At 64.3% G+C, this 19,150-nt stretch overlaps 1 protein-coding gene across 1 annotated transcript; it reads left to right on the top strand.

Moving 5' to 3' along the window:
* Positions 1 to 251: 251 nt before the first annotated feature.
* Positions 252 to 9,673, top strand: MYL9 (myosin light chain 9). Its single transcript, XM_054218779.1, has 5 exons — positions 252 to 342; positions 1,709 to 1,782; positions 7,348 to 7,551; positions 8,682 to 8,843; positions 9,048 to 9,673. The coding sequence occupies exons 3-5, from the start codon at positions 7,368 to 7,370 to the stop codon at positions 9,218 to 9,220; spliced, it is 519 nt and encodes a 172-aa protein (XP_054074754.1). The 5' UTR covers positions 252 to 342; positions 1,709 to 1,782; positions 7,348 to 7,367; the 3' UTR covers positions 9,221 to 9,673.
* Positions 9,674 to 19,150: the final 9,477 nt, after the last annotated feature.

Below are 19,150 nucleotides of genomic sequence, written 5' to 3'. Positions count from 1 at the left end.
GCCGGGACGAGCCGGTCCCCATCCCCCCGGGCGCGGCCCCGAGCTGCGCATCTCCCCGCGGGAAAGCGGCCACGCGTGGGTCGCCCCCGCCGCCCTTTCGTCTATATAAGGCCGGGAGCGCCGTCCCGCCGCCCCGGCCCCGCGGCCCCGGCCCCGCCGCATTCTTCTGCCTTGTATGGGCCGAGCCGGGCCGGGCGGGACGGGGCGGGCCGGGATGGGACGGGACGGGGCGGGCGGCACCGCCCCGGGCCCCCGCTGCCCGCCCGCCCCAAGGGCCGCGCCGCGGGCCGGGCCCCGGCAGAGCAGCGCCGGCCGCCCCGCAGCGTCCCCGCTCCGCTCCAGGTGAGGCGGCTCCGCCGGGCCCCGCCGCTCCCCGATCCGCCGGGCGGGACCGCAGCCGAGCGGACACGGGGGGCGGCCGGTACGGGAGGGAGCGGGGCAGCCCCGGCGGGGCGGGACGGACCGGGCGGGATGGAGCCGGGGAGGCCCCGCTGGATCGGGCGGGATGGAGCAGGGACAGTCCCGATGGACCGGGCGGGATGGAGCCGGGGCGGCTCCGCTGGACCGGGCGGGATGGAGCAGGGACAGTCCCGCTGGACCAGGCGGGATGGAGCCGGGGCGGCTCCGCTGGACCGGGCGGGATGGAGCAGGGACAGTCCCGCTGGACCGGGCGGGATGGAGCCGGGGCGGCCCCGATGGATCGGGCGGGATGGAGCAGGAACAGTCCCGATGGACCGGGCGGGATGGAGCAGGAACAGTCCCGATGGATCGGGCGGGATGGAGCAGGAACAGTCCCGATGGACCGGGCGGGAGGGAGCCGCGGCGAGGGGGAGAGGGCGGGAGGGAGCCGGGACGGCCCCGCTGGACCGGGCGGGATGGAGCCGGGGCAGCTCGGAGGGGAAGCGGCAGGACGGGAGGGGGCGGCTGCCCCGGGCAGAGCGGGAGGGAGCAGCCCCCGGCCGGCCAGTGCTGCCGCGGTGCTGGAGCTGGTGCGGGGCTCGGCCCTGGGGAGGGGGCGACGCAGCGGCAGGAGAAGCCCCGGTGTGTCCCTGGCAGGCACCCCTCTGCCCGGACAGGCGGGGAGAGCCGCTCTCCAGGGCCCGGCAGGGATGTCCCACGGGGGGAGGCGAGGATGGGTCTTGAGCAAAGCTCTCAAGAACTCCGCAATGACCTGGAGCTGGGACATCCTGGCTTCCCCCGGGACGGCAGCGCTGCCAGAGCAGATTCTGCCGCCCGTGGCTTCACCCACCTCCTGGTTTGAGAGAGCTGTTCCTGTCTGGAACATCTGTTTTTTTCTCCCCAAGTCTTTTTGCTAATGGCCAGAGCCAAGATCCAGATGCATGCTCCAGAGATCTCCGCAGCGTCCAGTGAGCAACTTCAGGCAATAAATTGTAGTAAGGCAGAAAAGCTTTACTTAGCTCATTTCCCTCAGTCTTGAGCACAGAGGAACTTTGTGTTTTGTTTAGCCTTGCCCGTGAAAACTTGAGGTCCTCTTGGCTTCCCTCCCTGCATGCCCTTTTGGTACAAAATGTTACGACTCTGATAAAAACCATGGGGGCTCTAAAACATGGATGTGTAGGAGAAGGCGGCAGCTGGAGCAGAACATTCTTTGGAGCGGAACATCCCCAAGTGTCAACAACCACTGCTGCTGACCAAAGATGGTTGGGTTTCTTCAGTCACTTGAATGTTTTCCTCTCGTCACTGGCAGGCTCTGTGCGGCTGTAGGAGGAGTTTGCGGTCACCTCCCCCTCTGAGGCGCTGCGGCCAGATTCCCCTGACGAGGTGAGCCCCTTAATTCTCCTGGGACAATATCAAACCCAGTCCAGGGCACGTTATGCCGGTGGCGCGAGGCCATGAAGACCTTCTGGCCCATGGTCCCGTTTCCCAGCCTCCTCGGGCATCAGATGGGTGATGGGTCTTTTGCCTGGTGATGGAGTCTGTGCACCGTCTTCTCATGGCAGCCTCAGAAGTTGTGCTTTGGAAGGGTTTGCAGGTGCCACATGGGCACGGTGAGGTCCTTGTCCCAGAAACTTGGTGGGAAGAAGCTAGTCCAGAAACAGTTTGCCAAAACTTGCCACCGAGCCCCCTGGCTGCCCGTGGGCCTGGCCAGTTCCCTGGTGTGCAGTGGGAGCCAAGGATGGGGATGAACTTTCCCTCCTGGGAGTCACTGCACGCTTGGCTCTGGCTCCCTGGTGCTGCCCTGCTTCCTCCTGTCCACAAGTGAAACCTGCTCCCCAGTTTCAGTGCTGGTGGCTGTGGCTGCGCTGGGGACACAGCCCGGGACTCAGGTTCTGCTTTGCCCTTGTCTCCAAACTCCCTGTCCCACACCCGTCCTTAATAAGGGAAAAAAGGAGCAGAACAGCAGCCCTTCTCCAATCCTGCAGTGCCGAGCAGGACGGGGCGTCCCCCTGCAGCTCCTGGTGCCTCCGGCCGGCAGTGTGGCTCCCCCGCTACCAGTAGCCTGTGGCAGCGGGGACGGAGCTGAGCAATGCCACATCCCAAGGGCATCCTGAGCAGGGCTGCGCTGGAGGGAAAGGACGGTTTAACAACAAATTCGGCAGGGAAGGTGAGCTGCTCCCTGCTCGCTCCTCCAGCGTATGACAACCCGGTCCGCGTGTCCCGCTGGCTCCGGAGGTGGGATGTCCACTCCTGGTGCTGGGAGAGGTGCCTGGCAGGAGCCAAAGCTTTACGGGTGGAAGGGTCAGGGTGCCCTGTGCCTCCTGTGCCACTGTGGGATGCTGCAGGACATCACCAACTCTGGCCCTCGTGCCACCCTGGCAGAGGGGGTGGGAACCGCTGCCTGTGCTGGGCTACACGGTGCTGTAACGTGTCCAGGTGCGACCAGCTGTGCGTTGTGGAGGGCCAGCACTTGCCTCTTAGTACGTGCAGCTGTGTTGTGGCTCGCTGGCGCTAGCAACTAATTTTGGGAAGAGCCGTTGGGCAGAGATTTAACCGCAGCCCCTCCGAGGGGCCACCTTTCCCCCTGCAGGCTGTCCTCCGGAGCAGCCCAGGCTGTTTGAGTCGCTCTGTCCCTACCCCGACCAGAAGCATCCAGCAGATGCACATCATGCGTCTCGCTGCCGGGCTCTGGGGGCGGAGAGGAGCTCGCTGCGAGCGGATGATGTCCCTCTCCGGCAGTGCCGGGCGGCCCCACGCGGTGCCGGAGCCTCGTCAGCACTTTTAGAGGTGGCTCCTGCAGTTGCAGGGCCAGCTTTGGTGGAGCCTCCCTAGGGAAACCCTTAGCAGCATATTCCAGGTGATCATAGCTTCTGAATACAGCACGGGAACACCCCGGGGACAGGCTGCTGCCACTACAAGGGGAGCTGGCTGTCCCCTCCCCGCCTCCGTGCCAGCCAGACCTGCCACAAGCCCGCTCAGCCGAATGGGACAGTGAGCTGGAGCAGCACAGGAGAAGACGCGGGGTAGGGAGAAGGGTGGGAGCGGGCAGGGAGGAGGAGGACAGGGACGGGACGGGGCCCGCGTGCCCTGTCAGCACTGCCACGTCCCTTCGGCTTGTCCCACCCTCCCCAGCACGGTCAGGAAGCGGCACCAGGATGGAGTCGCTCGGTTGGTTTTACCCAGGAGGAAACGCATGGTGGTTTATTTTTCTGATAACGGTGGGTCTTTGCTCTTTCTCTTTAAAATGAAACTATTTTCTTTACCAACTTGTGAACTTTTTAAGCCAGCCCCGTGGCCCCTTGGGTCTGACTCCCGGGGGAGAAGGGCACAAGCCCGGTGGTGCAGGAGGCAGGGAGATTGTCCCAGCAGGAGCGGTGGCAGAAGGACAAGGGAACAAGGGCAGTCGGTGACGGGGCGAGTGTGGTGATCAGATCGGCACGTGGCTTTTGCGCCAGGCTGGCCGGGGTCTCCCCCCAGTGCGACCCTCCCCGGCGCCGCTGCCTGAGCCCTGAGCTCCTGGGCTGGAGCAGCGCTGAGATGGGGCAGGAGCAGGGCCAGTCTCTGTGGGTTTCCTTCCTGCCATGGAGGAAGCTGGAGTTTTTGGTGGCCGCAGCATTTGGCTCAACCGAATCCACCCCAGCGCGCAGGGCATCACGGCTGGGTGTCCCCCGAGACGGTCTGGGCATCGGGGTTTGGGGAATCCCAGAAAGCCTGGGCTGGAAGACCAGGGGAGTGTGGCCGTCGAGCCCTCCTGCAGCGCACGGCTCACCCCTGTCGAACCACAGTTTGCTGCAATCGCTGCAAATCACTTCTATCTCGTGCGAGAGACACCTTTTCCTGCACTGACCCAAAAAAAGTCGCTTCCCAAGTCCCAGCCAGCTATCAGCAGAAACAGAACAATTAGGAGATGTCCAGGCCGAGCTGGACCTTGGGGCCAAGCATCTTTCCAGGGCGTATTTTGGATCAAACAGCAAAACCATGTGCCGTCAAAATCGCACTTAATCCCCTTAACGAGAACCATCTCTCTGGAGAGGGTGCCAAGCCGCGCTTCTGCTGCTGGTCACAGCCGGGGCAGGGTAAATATTTGGATAATGTTAATTCATGTGGTGAGAGCAAAACTCCGGCTTATTTCTCCGGTCTTCTGCTAATAATTCTGCTGATAATTCAGCGTGTTTTGAAAGCTCAGCTCAGTGCCGTGGGCCGGCGGCAGAGCTTTTATTGCTGGCTGTGGCCCGGCACAGCGAAGCCGTGTTCAGCTCAGCTGCCCCACGCCGCTGCCGGGGGTCGGTTCCGGGCCGGCAGCGCACGCCGGTGTCCCGCAGGGCACGCAGAAAGAGAGTCCCATTGCAAAGAAGTTCGTGGTGCTGGAGGAAGCAGCAGGCAAGGGATGGGCTCTCCAGTCCCGCTGCTTTCCTCAGCTGGCCGGTGCCAAACGTCTCTTTCCTGGCGGGCACTGGGAAAGGACGGAGCGTTTGGGGGATGGCGGGGTGATTTGGTGACTGGGTGCAGCTCGGGGCAGCGCGAGGGAGGGTGCTGAGGGCAGTGCTGTTTCCATCCCAGTGCCCGCAGCCACCGGGGCTCACGGGGGACGAGGAAGGGACTGTCTCCCAGGGCACGCGGAGCACGTCCCCTGCGGATGAAGGGCCCAGCTTGGTCTTGGTGGGTGCTGCCAGGCCTCTCTGGCGTGGCGCGCTGCTCCCGCACTGGGATGGCGTTGGGGTGGGGGGGGGACAGTCCCCAGCCCCCTCTGAGCCTGGCTGGGCACCACGCTGCCGGGCAGGCACTGACACGGTAGCTGGGATTTGGCATCCCGCGACCCCCAGGTTAGGGGAGCCTGGGGACCGCAGCAGGCTGGGGACCAGGCTGGTGGCCGCTGCAGCCCCCACCTCTGCAACCCCTTGAAAGAGGGATAGCAGGAGGGGAGGGAAACAGCTGGAGAGCAGGGCCGGGCCGGGGAGGGCTGGCAGGAGCGGTGTGCGTGCAGGAGAAGGCTGTTTGCTCTGCCCTGGTCTGTGCCAGCACTGGGGTCCCCCGGGGCGAGATGCTCCCCAAGGCCCCGCAGTCCCCCCCGGGGGCGTCAGCGTTAAGGACCCAGCCGGGAAGCAGATCCCGGAGCACGCTCTGGGATGGCTGGAGCAGCTGGGCATGGATGGTGGCACGCGGCTCACTGGTGGTGTTGCTTCGTGCTGCTTCACCCAACACGGTGTGGCTCCTTAACCGCCCCGTGTCCCCTGGCAGTGAAGGCAGGAACCCCTGCAGCCCGCCACGGCAAGGGGCACACAGCAGAGCGGACTAGAATTAATTCAGAATCCATTAATTTAATACTGTCCCCGCGGCTGCTCCCCAGGCCAGACACTGACCCAGGTGGGGAAACTGAGGCACAGGGCTGCGTGTGAGGGAGAAATGGCTGCGATAGAAACATGAGGGCTCTGAGCGGCGTCTCTCCCGTGGGCTGGCCTCACCCCAAGGCTTCGTGCAGGGCCATGCGGGGCTGGCAGCTGACACCGTCCCTCTGCCGGCCGGGTCTTTGCTGGCATCTCGTTGAGTTAACGCTTGCCAGGATTCGATTGGGAGGGGTCTGAGCATCCTCCTCTCAGGCAACATGGGTGGTCACTGGGGGTGCCGAGCACCCCGTATGGATCCCATTTGGGTCTCCAGCACCCACCGTGCAGGGTGTCTTGAATACCGACTGCATCCCTCAGCCTGGCAGCGTGGGAGGGTGACGCCAAACCACTGCTCAGTGCTGTGAAGGGGCTCGGGTACCATCTCGCTGGCGGGAATGGGCTCTCTGCTGGGCGCTCGCCAGCACGGGCTGGGGGCAGGAACCCCCCCACACACTTTGAAAGACCACATTTCCCTCCCGCAGTCTCGCCTTGGCGGTGTTTGAAGTTATTGTGGGACACGCGTTGCCCCGGCCGTGTCCCCAAAGGTCTGTCCATCCCACTGCTGCCCCCCCTCTTTGCCCCTCCGGGCTGTTCCCTTCTCCTGCCATTCATTACCTGTAACAACAGCACCAGTCCTCAGCACCCTGCCATCCCGGCGTTGCTCAGCCACTCTCCCCCTGCCCCGCAGGGGCTCCGCAGCCCCCCCAGAGGTCCACCAGCCCCCTCTCCCTTCCGCCTCGGTCCCTTCCCGTGGGGTCCCCGGGCACGGCGGTGGCGGCGAGCGGCCCTTTGGCCCGGTGGGGGCGGGAGGTGGGATGGATGGGTGGGTGGATGGATGGATGGAGGCAGCATGGAGGGGGAAGGGAGGCGGTGGTATGTGAGGAATGTGCCCGGAGCAGATAACCCCTTCCCGCTGGGTGCTGGGTGCTGCGCAGAGCCACCCCCACCCCCCCGTACCCCGGGGAGGCGGCCTGGGGTGCTTTTGCACAGCGGAATGGAGGGTGGGCATGGAGCCCCATCGCCCGGGAGCCGGGCTGGGGAGGGCCGGGGGAGCCCTGCGGGAGCAGGAGGGGAGGCCTGGGGCAGGGGGGGCCATGGCTAAGCTCTGCCCAAAATGCCGAGGCACCCGTCCCCATGGCCCCCCTGGGACTGAAGGGCAGCGTGGGGCTGCTGGGTGCTGGGCTTGGCATGTCTCCCTGCACCTGGGACACAAAAGGGACAGGTGACAAGCAGGTCTTGGGGGCCGGGGGTGCAGGCAGGGAGCCCCAGGAGCAGAGAGGGTGCCTGCAGCCTGTGGGGACAGCCCTGCGGAAGGGGTGCCAGCGGGTGCCGCCTGCTCTTGTGACTTCCCAGGGAAGCCCCATTAGAGCCCGGGTCTCACCTGTCTCCATGTCTGACCCTGCGATCACCTTATCTGGCTGTTGCCAAACTGTGTGACAGCCAGGGAAACTGAGGCACGGGACTGGAGCTGCCCAGAGTCGTGTGTCCCTGCCTCTGCTCCGGCTCCCCGGGCCCTGCCTGTCCCCAGCCCTCCTGACGCTCCTGCCTGCTGCCGGGCCCCCAGGTACCACCACAGCCGCCAAGATGTCCAGCAAACGTGCCAAAGCCAAGACCACCAAGAAGCGTCCTCAGCGCGCCACCTCCAACGTCTTCGCCATGTTCGACCAGTCGCAGATCCAGGAGTTCAAGGAAGCCTTCAACATGATCGACCAGAACCGCGATGGCTTCATTGACAAGGAGGATCTTCATGACATGCTGGCTTCCCTCGGTGAGGAGACCCTTCCCTTGTGCTCCCACGTGTCCCTCAGCCCCTCTGTCCCCGACACCTCCTCGACAAACGGGGAGAGCAGCTGGGTGACCTGGTGCCTCCCACCCAGTTTTGGGGGGATGCCACGGAGGCACAGCCCTCCTGCTTTGCGCCAGCCCCATGGCGTGAGAGGGAGGGATGGATTTCTCTGCTGGCACCAGTTGACCATAGTTTGTGGATGCACCTGAGGGCAGCAGCTCGGTGTGTTGCTCTTACAGCCGTGCTCACTAGAAGGGAAGAGACCCTTGGGGTTGGAGAAGCTCTACCCTAGAAGCAACCACCAGTAGCCATTGAGTATTTGACTAGTCTCACCCCAGAATATCGCCTGGGGTCACCCACTGTGGGACAAAGCCCTCCCGTTTCTCTCAGCCTGGGTGACAGAAGAGGCCGGTCCCTGGGCTGGCATGATACCTCGGCCGGTTGAGACTTGCAGGTCTGGCCGTGTTCCCCACCCAGAGCCCATTCTCCTTCGCTGCAGGCCACGGCTCCCACCTCCCGCTCCCTGCGGTATCTCCACGACGCTTTGGGAGGTCTGTCAATGATTGACCTGGCAGCCAAACCTGTTCTGGAGGTCCTGCCCGGCCGCGGGAGGGACCTCCCTCCTCCCCGTGAGCCGTAGCTCTGGAGAAGAGAGGGGCCGGGTGCTGGGGGGACGGGGACCTCAGCAGAGGAGGTGAAACCATCCCTGGTGCATCCACGGTTGGGGCAGCGCTGGGGACATCAGCAGCACAAGGCTCGTGTGGAGATGTCGCTGCCCCTCTCCCCGAGTGGTGCTGGGTGTCAGCGGCCAGGGGAAGGGAGAAAAGCTGCGGGTTTAGTTCCCGATATCCCCCAGATGAATTCCTGCACCTCCCTCGAGGCTGAACCTGGCAGAGCTTAATTCCAGGTGGCCTCCGGCACGCATTAAAACGTGAGGGGAGCACCGGGCGCGGCGGAAGCCCCCTTCCCTTGTTCACGGGGTGGGTGAACATGCACCGGCAAATTCGTCTGCAAGGAAAACCCCAGCGGGCTGGGGGCAGGGGCTGGCCTTGGGGATGGACACTGGGGGGGGAACAGGGCCCCGCACCCACACCCCTGCCTGTGTCCGGCAGGGAAGAACCCCACCGACGAGTACCTGGAGGGCATGATGAGCGAGGCACCGGGGCCCATCAACTTCACCATGTTCCTCACCATGTTCGGGGAGAAGCTGAACGGCACCGACCCGGAGGATGTCATCCGCAACGCCTTCGCCTGCTTCGACGAGGAGGCGTCAGGTACGGGCACTGCCTGCAGCCCCGTGCTGCCAGCCCGGATGCCCTCCCCCAGGACATGCAGCCAGGGCGGGGGCTGGGGCCAAATCCTTGGGGATCCCCATGCAGCGCCAGAGTGGGAGAGCTTCAGAAGAGGGGGGGGAAGGTCCTGCTGCTCAGCCCTCCCACAGTGTCCCCTGCTAACGCCACCCCCTGCCGTTCCCGCAGGCTTCATCCACGAGGACCATCTGCGTGAGCTGCTGACCACCATGGGAGACAGGTTCACCGACGAGGAGGTGGACGAGATGTACCGGGAGGCGCCCATCGACAAGAAGGGCAACTTCAACTACGTGGAGTTCACCCGCATCCTGAAGCATGGGGCCAAGGACAAGGACGATTAGAGCCCGGGGCCGCTCGGGCCCTCTGCCTCCTCCTGCGCACACCCCCTGCCCCTCGGCCCCCCCCCTTGCTGCCCCACAGCAGGCACCCCCCATGGGAAACACCTCCCAGGACCGGCACCCCGCATCGGGTCACGCTTGGAGGGGAAGCGCTCCCGTCACTACGCCGCTGTGTGCCCATCCATCAGCCCCCGACCTCCCCTCCGTCGCCTCTGCCGCCCACAGGCTCTCCCCGCTGGGACCCCCAGCCTGGCTGTGACCCCCCCACCCCCGCCCAGGCAGCCATTGACCCCCTTGAAGCCACCACGCGGCTGGTCCCTGGGGCTGGGGTGAGCATCCCAGGGGAGCGTTGGCCTGGGGGGATCTTGGCCGGCTCCGTAGCACAGAGAGAAAGCGCCTCTCCCCTCCCCTCCCACACCCCCTTCCTTCATGAAAGAAAACCCACTTTGTTTCCTCCTCCCTGGCTCTTTTATGGCTTCAGAGCCTGTGATCTGAGGGATTTGGGAAGCCGACGCGGCGTATAAAACCTGAGGGGTGTGATACGGAGACCTGCTGCGTGTGGCTCCCTCGCCGTGCCGTGCCCCGCTGCCCGCCCCCGGGTGGCTCTGGGGGGTGGGTTTTGGTCACCGCATCCCCCCACCTCACTACCGTTGCCAGCCGGGGCCCCTTGCAGCGGGGCAGCCTGTTTTCGAAGCCAAATCACTCCCAACCCGGGTGACATCAGCTTTAGCATCGTTTTTCTCCTTTGCTGATGGGATGAGGGTCTCTCTGCCCCCGCGCCGGGGCGGGCACACAGGTGGGCTGAGAGACACTGGGCAAAGTGGTGGCCACGCTCCCCCATCAGCTGGTTCGGGGTCCCAGGGGTTCGGCCACCCTTTTGTGTCAGGGGTGGGGGTAAGAGACGGGGGGGGGTAAGAAATGGGGAGGGGGGTCATCCCCTTGGTTGGTTATTTCTCCCCCCACCCCCAGCGCACTGGGAAAGCCGGGACGGGCTCTGCGGGAGCTCCGTGGGCGTTTGCTGCTGGAATCAGAGGGGTCAGCAGCCCCATCCGTGCTCGGAGACCTGCCAGGCCCCAGGAGATGCTCTCACCTGGGAGGTGACTCATGGTTGAAAAGCTTCTCCTTGGTTCTCGGTGCTTCTATTTCCCAGGCACCGCCAACACGAGGAAAGACGAACTAAATCACCAGGGACACAGAGATGCGAAAGGCTGCAGACGCGCTTTCCCAGGGAGCTCCCCAGGGTCGCGGCTCCCGCTCCGCAGCAACAGCCCCAAACCAGCCCACCTCCAGCCTTGCAGATGCCAAGCTCCTTCCCTAATTCCCTGCTCTGCCGGGGAAAAAAACTACAGTCCTCCCACTTCCAGAGCCAAGTCCCAGGCCTGAAGGCTGCTGGAGGGCAGGGTGCTTTTTAAAAAGCCCCCTTCACTGGGTCACACACCAAAGTGAACTTGGGATGTCACTTTGGGACAGACGGTCTGATGCTGGCGATAAACCAAGTGGCGTGGGAAAGGGCCTCCAGCTTCTGCGAGGTCTCTGCCACGCTGCGGACAAACTGTCTTCTGGAGGTGGCTGCGTCCAAGAGCGATGTTCGGCCCCGCTGACCCCAAAGGATCAGCTTGTGTGACCAGCCCAGGTTCTCCCAGTGCTGGGAATGGGGTGGACTTGGTGGCTGGCCACCGACCAGCTCCTCCAAGCCCAGTGCCAGCAAAGTATTGGATGCTGGGCTACATCCGGGGAGAGTAAATATGGGCCTTGCAAAAAGGAGTCCTGCCTCCCCCACCTCCCGGAGCTCTTGGCAGGTGGATCAAGAAGTTATTCGGGTAATAAAGATGGGGGTGTCTTGCAGGAATTCGGAGGCTGTGTGAAAAGCACCGGAATGCGGGTGGGTTGATGGGAAGTGAAGCGCATGGGGAAGATCAACCCTGACTTCACGGGTGAGACAACGGGCCGCAAGCGTCCTGAGACAGCCCCAGGGAAAGGTCAGGGCTCGGTGGCTGTTAAAATCAAGAAAAAAAGGAGAAAGAAAATCACATGCTAGGAATTACTAGGAAAAGAAAGGAGATTAAAAGAGGCCGCTGTTCGGCCATTGCCTACGTCCTTTTATCGCCCACACCTTGAATATAAAAAAGAGATAGAGCCAAAGCAGAAGCGTCCTGAGAAGGGCAGCTGGGAGGTTTGGCAGCACAGACCCCGGCCGGCTGCACCCTCCGGCCTGGCAAGGGGACGTAGGAGGGGGGTGGCAGCGTGGGGACGGTGCTGTCTCCCCCCCCTCCTTGGGCTGCGCACGGGCATCACCGGACACGCAGGAGCCACATCTGGCTCAGGGCATCTGTGGCCAGGGGCATCTCTCCCATGGGCTCTGTTCTCGCCCTCTTCCAGCACCTGCTTCTAGCCACGGTGGGAGACGGGACCCCGGGAGACGTGCCAGTTCATCCAGCCCTTTCTACGCTTCGCTATTTTTTCTCAGTCCTGGAACTAGCTGAGTCCCTTCCCCTGGTTTTGCTCAGCTGTTGGCTTCTTGGCTTTTCCAGCAGCGCAGGGCAGCCTTTCCGATCACATCGGCTCACGTCGTCCACCAGCTGATGCTCTCGGGAGGCCCCCGGTGCCACCAACACGAGCAGATGTGACACTTCTCCTGTGCTGCCGACTGTGCGATCCCCCAAAGAACACTTCATCCACGTCGGTCAACCGCTTCATCCAAAGAGACAGAAAGAAACATCAGCAAACCCCCAAACTGTTTGGGCCCACGTGAACCTCATGAAGTTCGACCAGGCCAAGCGCAGGGTCCTGCGCCTGGGGTCGGGGCAACCCCCGGTACCAGCACAGACGGGGGGATGGGTGGTGGAGAGCAGCCCTGCGGAGAAGGACTCGGGGATACTGGTGGGTGGCAAATTGGACGTGAGCTCACGGCCCAGAAAGCCCCCCCGCAGCCTGGGCTGCGTCCCCAGCAGCGTGGCCAGCAGGGCAACCTGACCTCACTCAGTCATTTCAAAGGTATTACATCGCACCAAAAGAAAACTACACGTTTAATTTCAGAAGTGTTTTCTTGGGGCAGGGAGGTACCGAGTTAAGAAAATAACCGTCCTTTGGGGTCAATCTAAAAGAGCTGCTCACAGTGGAGAAGTGTTCCCTGGTGTTCAGAGGGACCCTCGGTTTGTGCCCATGGCCTCTGGTCCTGTCCCTGGGTACCACCGGGAAAAGCCTGGCTCCGTCCTCTCTGCACCCCCCCTCCAGGGGACGAGCTCCCCCGGAGCCTGCTCTGCTCCAGGCTGAACAGCCCCAGCTCTCTCAGCCTCTCCTCGTAGCAGAGACGCTCCAGTCCCTTCATCACCTTCGCTGGACTCTCTCCAGTCTGTCCCTGTCTCTCTCGTACTGGGGAGCGCAGCGCCCGACCCAGCACTTCAGGGGTGGCCTCAGCGGTGCTGAGCGGAGGGGAAGGATCACCTCCCTCCACCAGCTGGGACACTGCTCCTAAGGCAGCCCGGGACACCCTTTGCCGCCTTTGCTGGCTCATGGTCAACCTGGTGTGTCCACCAGGACGCCCGGGGTCTTTTCTGCCAAGCTGCTTCCAGCTGTGCGGCCCCCAGCACATCCTGGTGCCTGGGGCTGATCCTCCTCAGGGGCCGGACTTTGCACGTGTTGAACTTCACGTGGTTCCTGTTGGCCCGTTTCTCCAGCTCTTGCTCCTGCTCGTACACGCAACCCATCCAGGGGCCGAGGATCCGGGCGCTCTGGGTGGCAGCTCCGGTTGTGCCACCTCTCCCCACGGGAATTATTCCCTCCCTTAGCCTGAACAAGCGCTGCCCCCGAGGTCCAGGGAGGCTTCCTCCAAGCGTGACGTTCTCCAGCACTGCAAGCTCCATCCTCATGCCCCCAAAGCACCACAGCTCCTCTGCCCGTGTCCTAAGACGCAGGTTATGGGAATATCAGAGAGGCAAAGGATGTGGCGGTACCCGCAGAGAGAGGGTCTGCCCTGCCCTACGGTCTCTGGGAAGGGCAATGGGATCGGCAGATCTGCCCCACGGGAGGGGGCGGGAGGAGACGGAGGGGCCGCGGTGCCCCGAGCGTGGGGCTCTGGTGCCGGAGCCGGGCAGAGCTGCGCGGTGCTGGCGGTGGTGACGCCGCTGGGGCTGCGGCACGAGGAGCGGGACACCGGGTGCTCTCACGGCGCTGCTTGTCCCCCGTCGGTGCCCCGCTGGCACGCACCGGCCCTCACCGACGCTCTAACATCAGCCTCCTCGCCGAGCAGGAGACCATCCATTTTCAACCTTTAAACCTGCCTTTAAGGCTCTGCCGGAGGAGGGTGAAGGAGCGCAGCGGCCCCAGGCTCCCCCTGCATCCCCGAGCAGGGGAAGGACGAGCCCAGCTGCCGTTTCTCTCCTAATTAAGGCCACCAGGACTCCAGCCAGCCAGCCTTGGCTTTTGTAGAGCGAAGGCGGGCTGTTTATCAGTAAAAAATCCCTGTTAAGGCCGCTGCCAGGACCAGTCCTACTGGGGGAATCCCATCCCGCGGGGAGGCCGGTGGCCCTGGGCAGGGAGCAGGACCCCCGCTGCCGGAGAGCCAGAGCTGGGCCCCAAGGGCTGGGCTGCAGCCGACCACAAATCCCATTTTCCTTGCCAAAAATCCAGATTAAAAACATCGGAGGGTGGGCAAAGGGTGGAGGGAGTCCTGCCGAGGACAGGTCAGGGGGTTGGACTGGGTGACCCACAGAGGTCCCTTCCAACCCTGACCATTGCCTTCGGAAGGGGTTTCCAGCATCCCCCCCCCCGCACCACCACCACCACCTTCGGGCTCTCGCTGCCTTATTGTTTTTCAAATTGCTGAAGTTTAATAGTATTATCATGTCAATGGGCCTGGCCAGGCTCGGCGGGGCTGGCTGAGGGGACTCAGGGAGATGCCCCCCCTCCTGCAGCCCCTGCCCTGGCCCCTCTCGCCCCCCCCAGGCTCCATGTGGGTGCCGGCTCCAGGCTGGCTTTGCCCAGGGATTTGGGCTCCCTGGACGCTGCGCTCCGACATCCAGTGGGGTTTTTCCAAAGCCGCTTCCACGCTGCCCGTATAGGGAGCGCGGGAGGGCTCACGGCCCAGCCCCGGGCAGGGATTTGAGCCCAGGGACCGTTTCCCGGTTGTCTCAATTAGCCAAAAGGCTAATACATTTTTTTTTTTTTCAAAGGGTGGGAGCAATAGCAGACTGCTGGGAAGGACGGTCCTGCCGGGGCCCAGGGGGTGGCGGGGGGGGGGCTCTGCGGTGTCACCCACCAGGGACGGGCTGGGCAGGGAGCGGAGCGGGCAGGACGGGCAGGATGGGCAGGACGGGGACCCCCCTGCCTGGTCACGGCCCTGGTTTGGGGCAGGAGCCAGCCTTGGCGAGAGGGCGGGGGGGGGGCACACTGCGGGGGTACAAACTTGCAGCAGACGGGGTTTGCGCTGGGGGCTGGCCCCACACCTCCCCGGTGGGTCACCAGCCCATACTGCACTGATGCAGCAATAGCAATTTGCGGGGGGGGGACGGGGACGACACAGGACTCGGGACATCGAAGGTTTAGCAGCGACTGAACAAACTGAGGAATTTCCTTTTTTTTTTTTTTTTTGGTTTTTTTTGCTATTTAATCCTTTATCACACCACCCAATCTGCTTTGCAGGGACTGAAAACAACCTACCGTAAAAGAAGGGTTTTTTTGCAGCCTTTTCTCCGTACCCGACCGGATCCGCAAGCAGGAAAGAGAAGGGTGGGGAGGGGAGCTGCAGCAAAGGTGCTGGAGCCTGGGGGGGGGACGACGGGGGCACCGGCTCCTGCGCAGGGTGCCATCAAACGCCCACTGCAAACAAGCTCTGCGGGGAGAAAGATGGAGCGGGACGCGGTGACCCTGGGGGCTGCTGTCCCCGGGAGCACACAGGTCCCCGGGGGGGATGCGCACGCGTCCTGTGCTTGGCTCGGCAAGGATGAGCGGGGACGTCCCCAAGAGGGGGGACGGCCATGCCAAAGAGGACATCCCAAGAAGCGGGGGGTGTCTCACTGCTGGCACCCCTCTGGGCCAGCCGCCGGACAGGGTCATGTCGGTTTCCCGTGGCGGCGCCTTCTCCATCGCGGGAGTGGGAAGGGGTCGGTCTGCTGTCGCTCACGTGGCGCAGAGGGTGCCTGACCCACGGGACGCGCCACCGCTGCTCAGAGCAGCTCTTCTCTCTGGGGTTCCCACCGACGAAGGGCACCACCCCAGGGCGGACATGACGGACCCGTCCCCTTCCAGGCTCGGCGCTGCTCACCTGCCTGTCCCTGGGCATCTGGTGAAGGTGTCACCCAGCCCCGCATCACGGAAAGGCACAGAGCACGTGGTGGGGAAATCCTGCGGGAGCCACGTCCTGGACCAGCAGCGCGGTCGCACGTAAATGGAGAGATTCGGTCTCCGAAACTCAGAAGGTCACCTTGGGCGCTGCCGCTGCAGCGGAGAGGCGCAGGGAGGGCAGTGGCAGCCCAGTGGGGCCACTGAAGACGGGGACACGGCAAGGGACACGGCAAAGGCGTCCTGGTGCCTCCTCAGTCACCCCCCTGGCTTTGAAACACCTTCCGCTTCCCTGGTGGTGATGTGCTGAGCTTCTGCTTTCCCATTTCCCCGAGTCAAAAAGCGGCCAAACGAAGCACAGGCGGTGTTCCAGGGTGGGCTGAGGTCCCCGGGGCTGTCACCCACACCTGCCCCAGCAGCTCCTGTCCCCAGGCCTGGACCGGCCACCAGTGCCTGCCTGCTCCCTGCCCGAAGGCACCAGTAGCCCCTCGGTGCTCAGTTACAGCGTTCAGCCGTAACACGCCGGGGGGAAGGAGCTTGTGCGGTGCCCTGTGGCGGTGTCCTGGGGTGGGTGCCCCAGGGCGGGTGTCCCTGTGCGATGTCCCTGTGTGGGTGTCCAAGTACAGGTACCCCTGCTGGGGTGTCCTTGTTTGGGTGTCCCTGTGCAGGTGTCCCTGTGCACTGTCCCCTGTTTGGGTGTCCCTGTGTGGTGTCTCTGTCTGGGTGCCCTGTGCGGGTGTCCCCATGCGGGTGTCCCGTTGTGGTGTCTCTGTCTGGGTGCTCTGCGTGGGTGTCCCCATGTGGGTGTCCCCGTGTGGGTGTCCCTGTGCGGTGTCCCTGTGCGGGTGTCCCTGTGCACTGTCCCCTGTTTGGGTGTCCCTGTGTGGGTGCCCCTGTGCGGGTGTCCCCATGTAGTGACCCCGTGCGGGTGTCCCGTGCGGTGTCTCTGTCTGGGTGCCCTGTTTGGGTGTCCCTGTGCGGGTGTCCCCATGTGGTGTCCCTGTGCGGGTGTCCCGTGCGGTGTCTCTGTCTGGGCGCCCTGTTTGGGTGTCCCCGTGTGGGTGTCCCTGTGCACTGTCCCCTGTTTGGGTGTCCCTGTGCGGGTGTCCCTGTGTGGGTGTCCCCATGTGGTGTCCCTCTGTACTGTCTCCATGCGGTGTCCCTGTGTGGGTGCCCCTGTGCGGGTGTCCCCATGCGGTGTCCCCTTGCGGTGTCTCGTGTGGTGTCTCTGTCTGGGTGCCCTGTTTGGGTGTCCCTTTGCGAGTTTCCCTGTGCACTGTCCCCTGTTTGGGTGTCCCTGTGCGGGTGTCCCTGTGCGGGTGTCCCCATGTGGTGTCCCTGTGCGGGTGTCCCGTGCGGTGTCTCTGTCTGGGCGCCCTGTTTGGGTGTCCCTGTGTGGGTGTCCCTGTGCACTGTCCCCTGTTTGGGTGTCCTTGTTTGGGTGTCCCTGTGTACTGTCCCCTTGCGGTGTCTCGTGTGGTGTCTCTGTCTGGGTGCCCTGTTTGGGTGTCCCTTTGTGAGTTTCCCTGTGCACTGTCCCCTGTTTGGGTGTCCCTGTGCGGGTGTCCCTGTGCGGGTGTCCCCATGCGGGTGTCCCGTTGTGGTGTCTCTGTCTGGGTGCTCTGCGTGGGTGTCCCCATGTGGGTGTCCCCGTGTGGGTGTCCCTGTGCGGTGTCCCTGTGCACTGTCCCCTGTTTGGGTGTCCCTGTGCGGGTGTCCCTGTGCACTGTCCCCTGTGCGGGTGCCCCTGTGCGGGTGTCCCCATGTAGTGACCCCGTGCGGGTGTCCCGTGCGGTGTCTCTGTCTGGGTGCCCTGTTTGGGTGTCCCTGTGCGGGTGTCCCTGTGTACTGTCCCCTTGCGGTGTCTCGTGTGGTGTCTCTGTCTGGGTGCCCTGTGTGGGTGTCCCTGTGCACTGTCCCCGTGCTGGTGTCCCTGTGCAGGTCCCTGTGCACTGTCCCGTTTGGGTGTCCCTGTGCGGGTGTCCCTGTGCACTGTCCCCTGTTTGGGTGTCCCTGTGCGGGTGTCCCCGTGTGGGTGTCCCCGTGTGGGTGTCCCCATGCGGTGTCCCTGTGCGGGTGTCCCTGTGCGGGTGTCCCTGTGTACTGTCCCCATGCGGTGTCCCCGTGTGGGTGTCCCGTGTGGTGTCTCTTCTGGGTGCCCTGTTTGGGTGTCCCTTTGCGAGTTTCCCTGTGCACTGTCCCCTGTGTGGGTGTCCCTGTGCGGGTGTCCCTGTGTGGGTGTCCCCATGCGGTGTCCCTGTGTACTGTCCCCATGCGGTGTCCCCGTGCGGTGTCTCTGTCTGGGTGCCCTGTTTGGGTGTCCCTGTGCGGGTGTCCCTGTGTACTGTCCCCATGTGGGTGTCCCGTGCGGTGTCTCTGTCTGGGTGCCCTGTTTGGGTGTCCCTTTGCGAGTTTCCCTGTGCACTGTCCCCTGTTTGGGTGTCCCTGTGCGGGTGTCCCTGTGCGGGTGTCCCCATGCGGGTGTCCCATTGTGGTGTCTCTGTCTGGGTGCTCTGCGTGGGTGTCCCCATGTGGGTGTCCCCGTGTGGGTGTCCCTGTGCGGTGTCCCTGTGCGGGTGTCCCTGTGCACTGTCCCCTGTTTGGGTGTCCCTGTGTAGGTGCCCCTGTGCGGGTGTCCCCATGTAGTGACCACGTGCGGGTGTCCCGTGCGGTGTCTGTCTGGGTGCCCTGTTTGGGTGTCCCTGTGCGGGTGTCCCTGTGTACTGTCCCCTTGCGGTGTCTCGTGTGGTGTCTCTGTCTGGGTGCCCTGTGTGGGTGTCCCTGTGCACTGTCCCCGTGCTGGTGTCCCTGTGCAAGTCCCTGTGCACTGTCCCGTTTGGGTGTCCCTGTGTGGGTCTCCCTGTGTACTGTCCCCGTGTGGGTGTCCCGTGCGGTGTCTCTGTCTGGGTGGCCTGTTTGGGTGTCCCTGTGCGGGTGTCCCTGTGCACTGTCCCCTGTTTGGGTGTCCCTGTGCGGGTGTCCCTGTGCGGGTGTCCCCATGCGGTGTCCCTGTGCGGGTGTCCCTGTGTACTGTCCCCATGCGGTGTCCCCGTGTGGGTGTCCCGTGTGGTGTCTCTTCTGGGTGCCCTGTTTGGGTGTCCCTTTGCGAGTTTCCCTGTGCACTGTCCCCTGTGTGGGTGTCCCTGTGCGGGTGTCCCTGTGTGGGTGTCCCTGTGTGGGTGTCCCCATGCGGTGTCCCTGTGTACTGTCCCCATGCGGTGTCCCCGTGTGGGTGTCCCCGTGCGGTGTCTCTGTCTGGGTGCCCTGTTTGGGTGTCCCCGTGCGGGTGTCCCTGCGTGGGTGTCCCCATGCGGGTGCCGGGGTGCAGCCCCGCGCAAGGGGGGGTCACGGCCGCATCCGCAGCCCGGCTCCCTCCCGCCGGGCACCGTCTCGCGGAGCGGGGGCCGCCCCGGGCGGGGGGTCCCACGGCCGGCGGGTGCCGGCGCGGGGCTCGGCGGGGCGGGGGCGGGGGTGCCCGCTGCCCGGTGCGGCGGCGGTGACAGCCGGGGGCGGGCGGGCCGGGGCCGGGGGCGGGGGGCCCGGCCGAGTTCCTGCCTCCTCGGGAACAAAGGGAACTCTGTCTCGGCATCTGTCACCGCCGCCCACCCAAAACTTTTCGCCGCGCCTCCGCCGCCGCGGCGGGGTCCCGCCGTC

This window comes from Rissa tridactyla, chromosome 12, assembly GCF_028500815.1.
Source record: "Rissa tridactyla isolate bRisTri1 chromosome 12, bRisTri1.patW.cur.20221130, whole genome shotgun sequence".
In the NCBI taxonomy this organism is placed as follows: Eukaryota; Metazoa; Chordata; class Aves; order Charadriiformes; family Laridae; genus Rissa; species Rissa tridactyla.
The sequence above is the reverse complement of the archived record's forward strand: the minus strand, read 5'-3'. Positions and strand labels throughout refer to the sequence as shown.

Excerpts from the sequence above, each read along its gene's own strand:
- MYL9 (XM_054218779.1), top strand. The coding sequence starts at position 7,368 with ATGTCCAGCAAACGTGCCAAAGCCAAGACCACCAAGAAGCGTCCTCAG. Across the intron at positions 7,552-8,681 it reads TGACATGCTGGCTTCCCTCG|GGAAGAACCCCACCGACGAG; the intron begins GTGAGGAGACCC and ends TGTGTCCGGCAG. Across the intron at positions 8,844-9,047 it reads CTTCGACGAGGAGGCGTCAG|GCTTCATCCACGAGGACCAT; the intron begins GTACGGGCACTG and ends CCGTTCCCGCAG.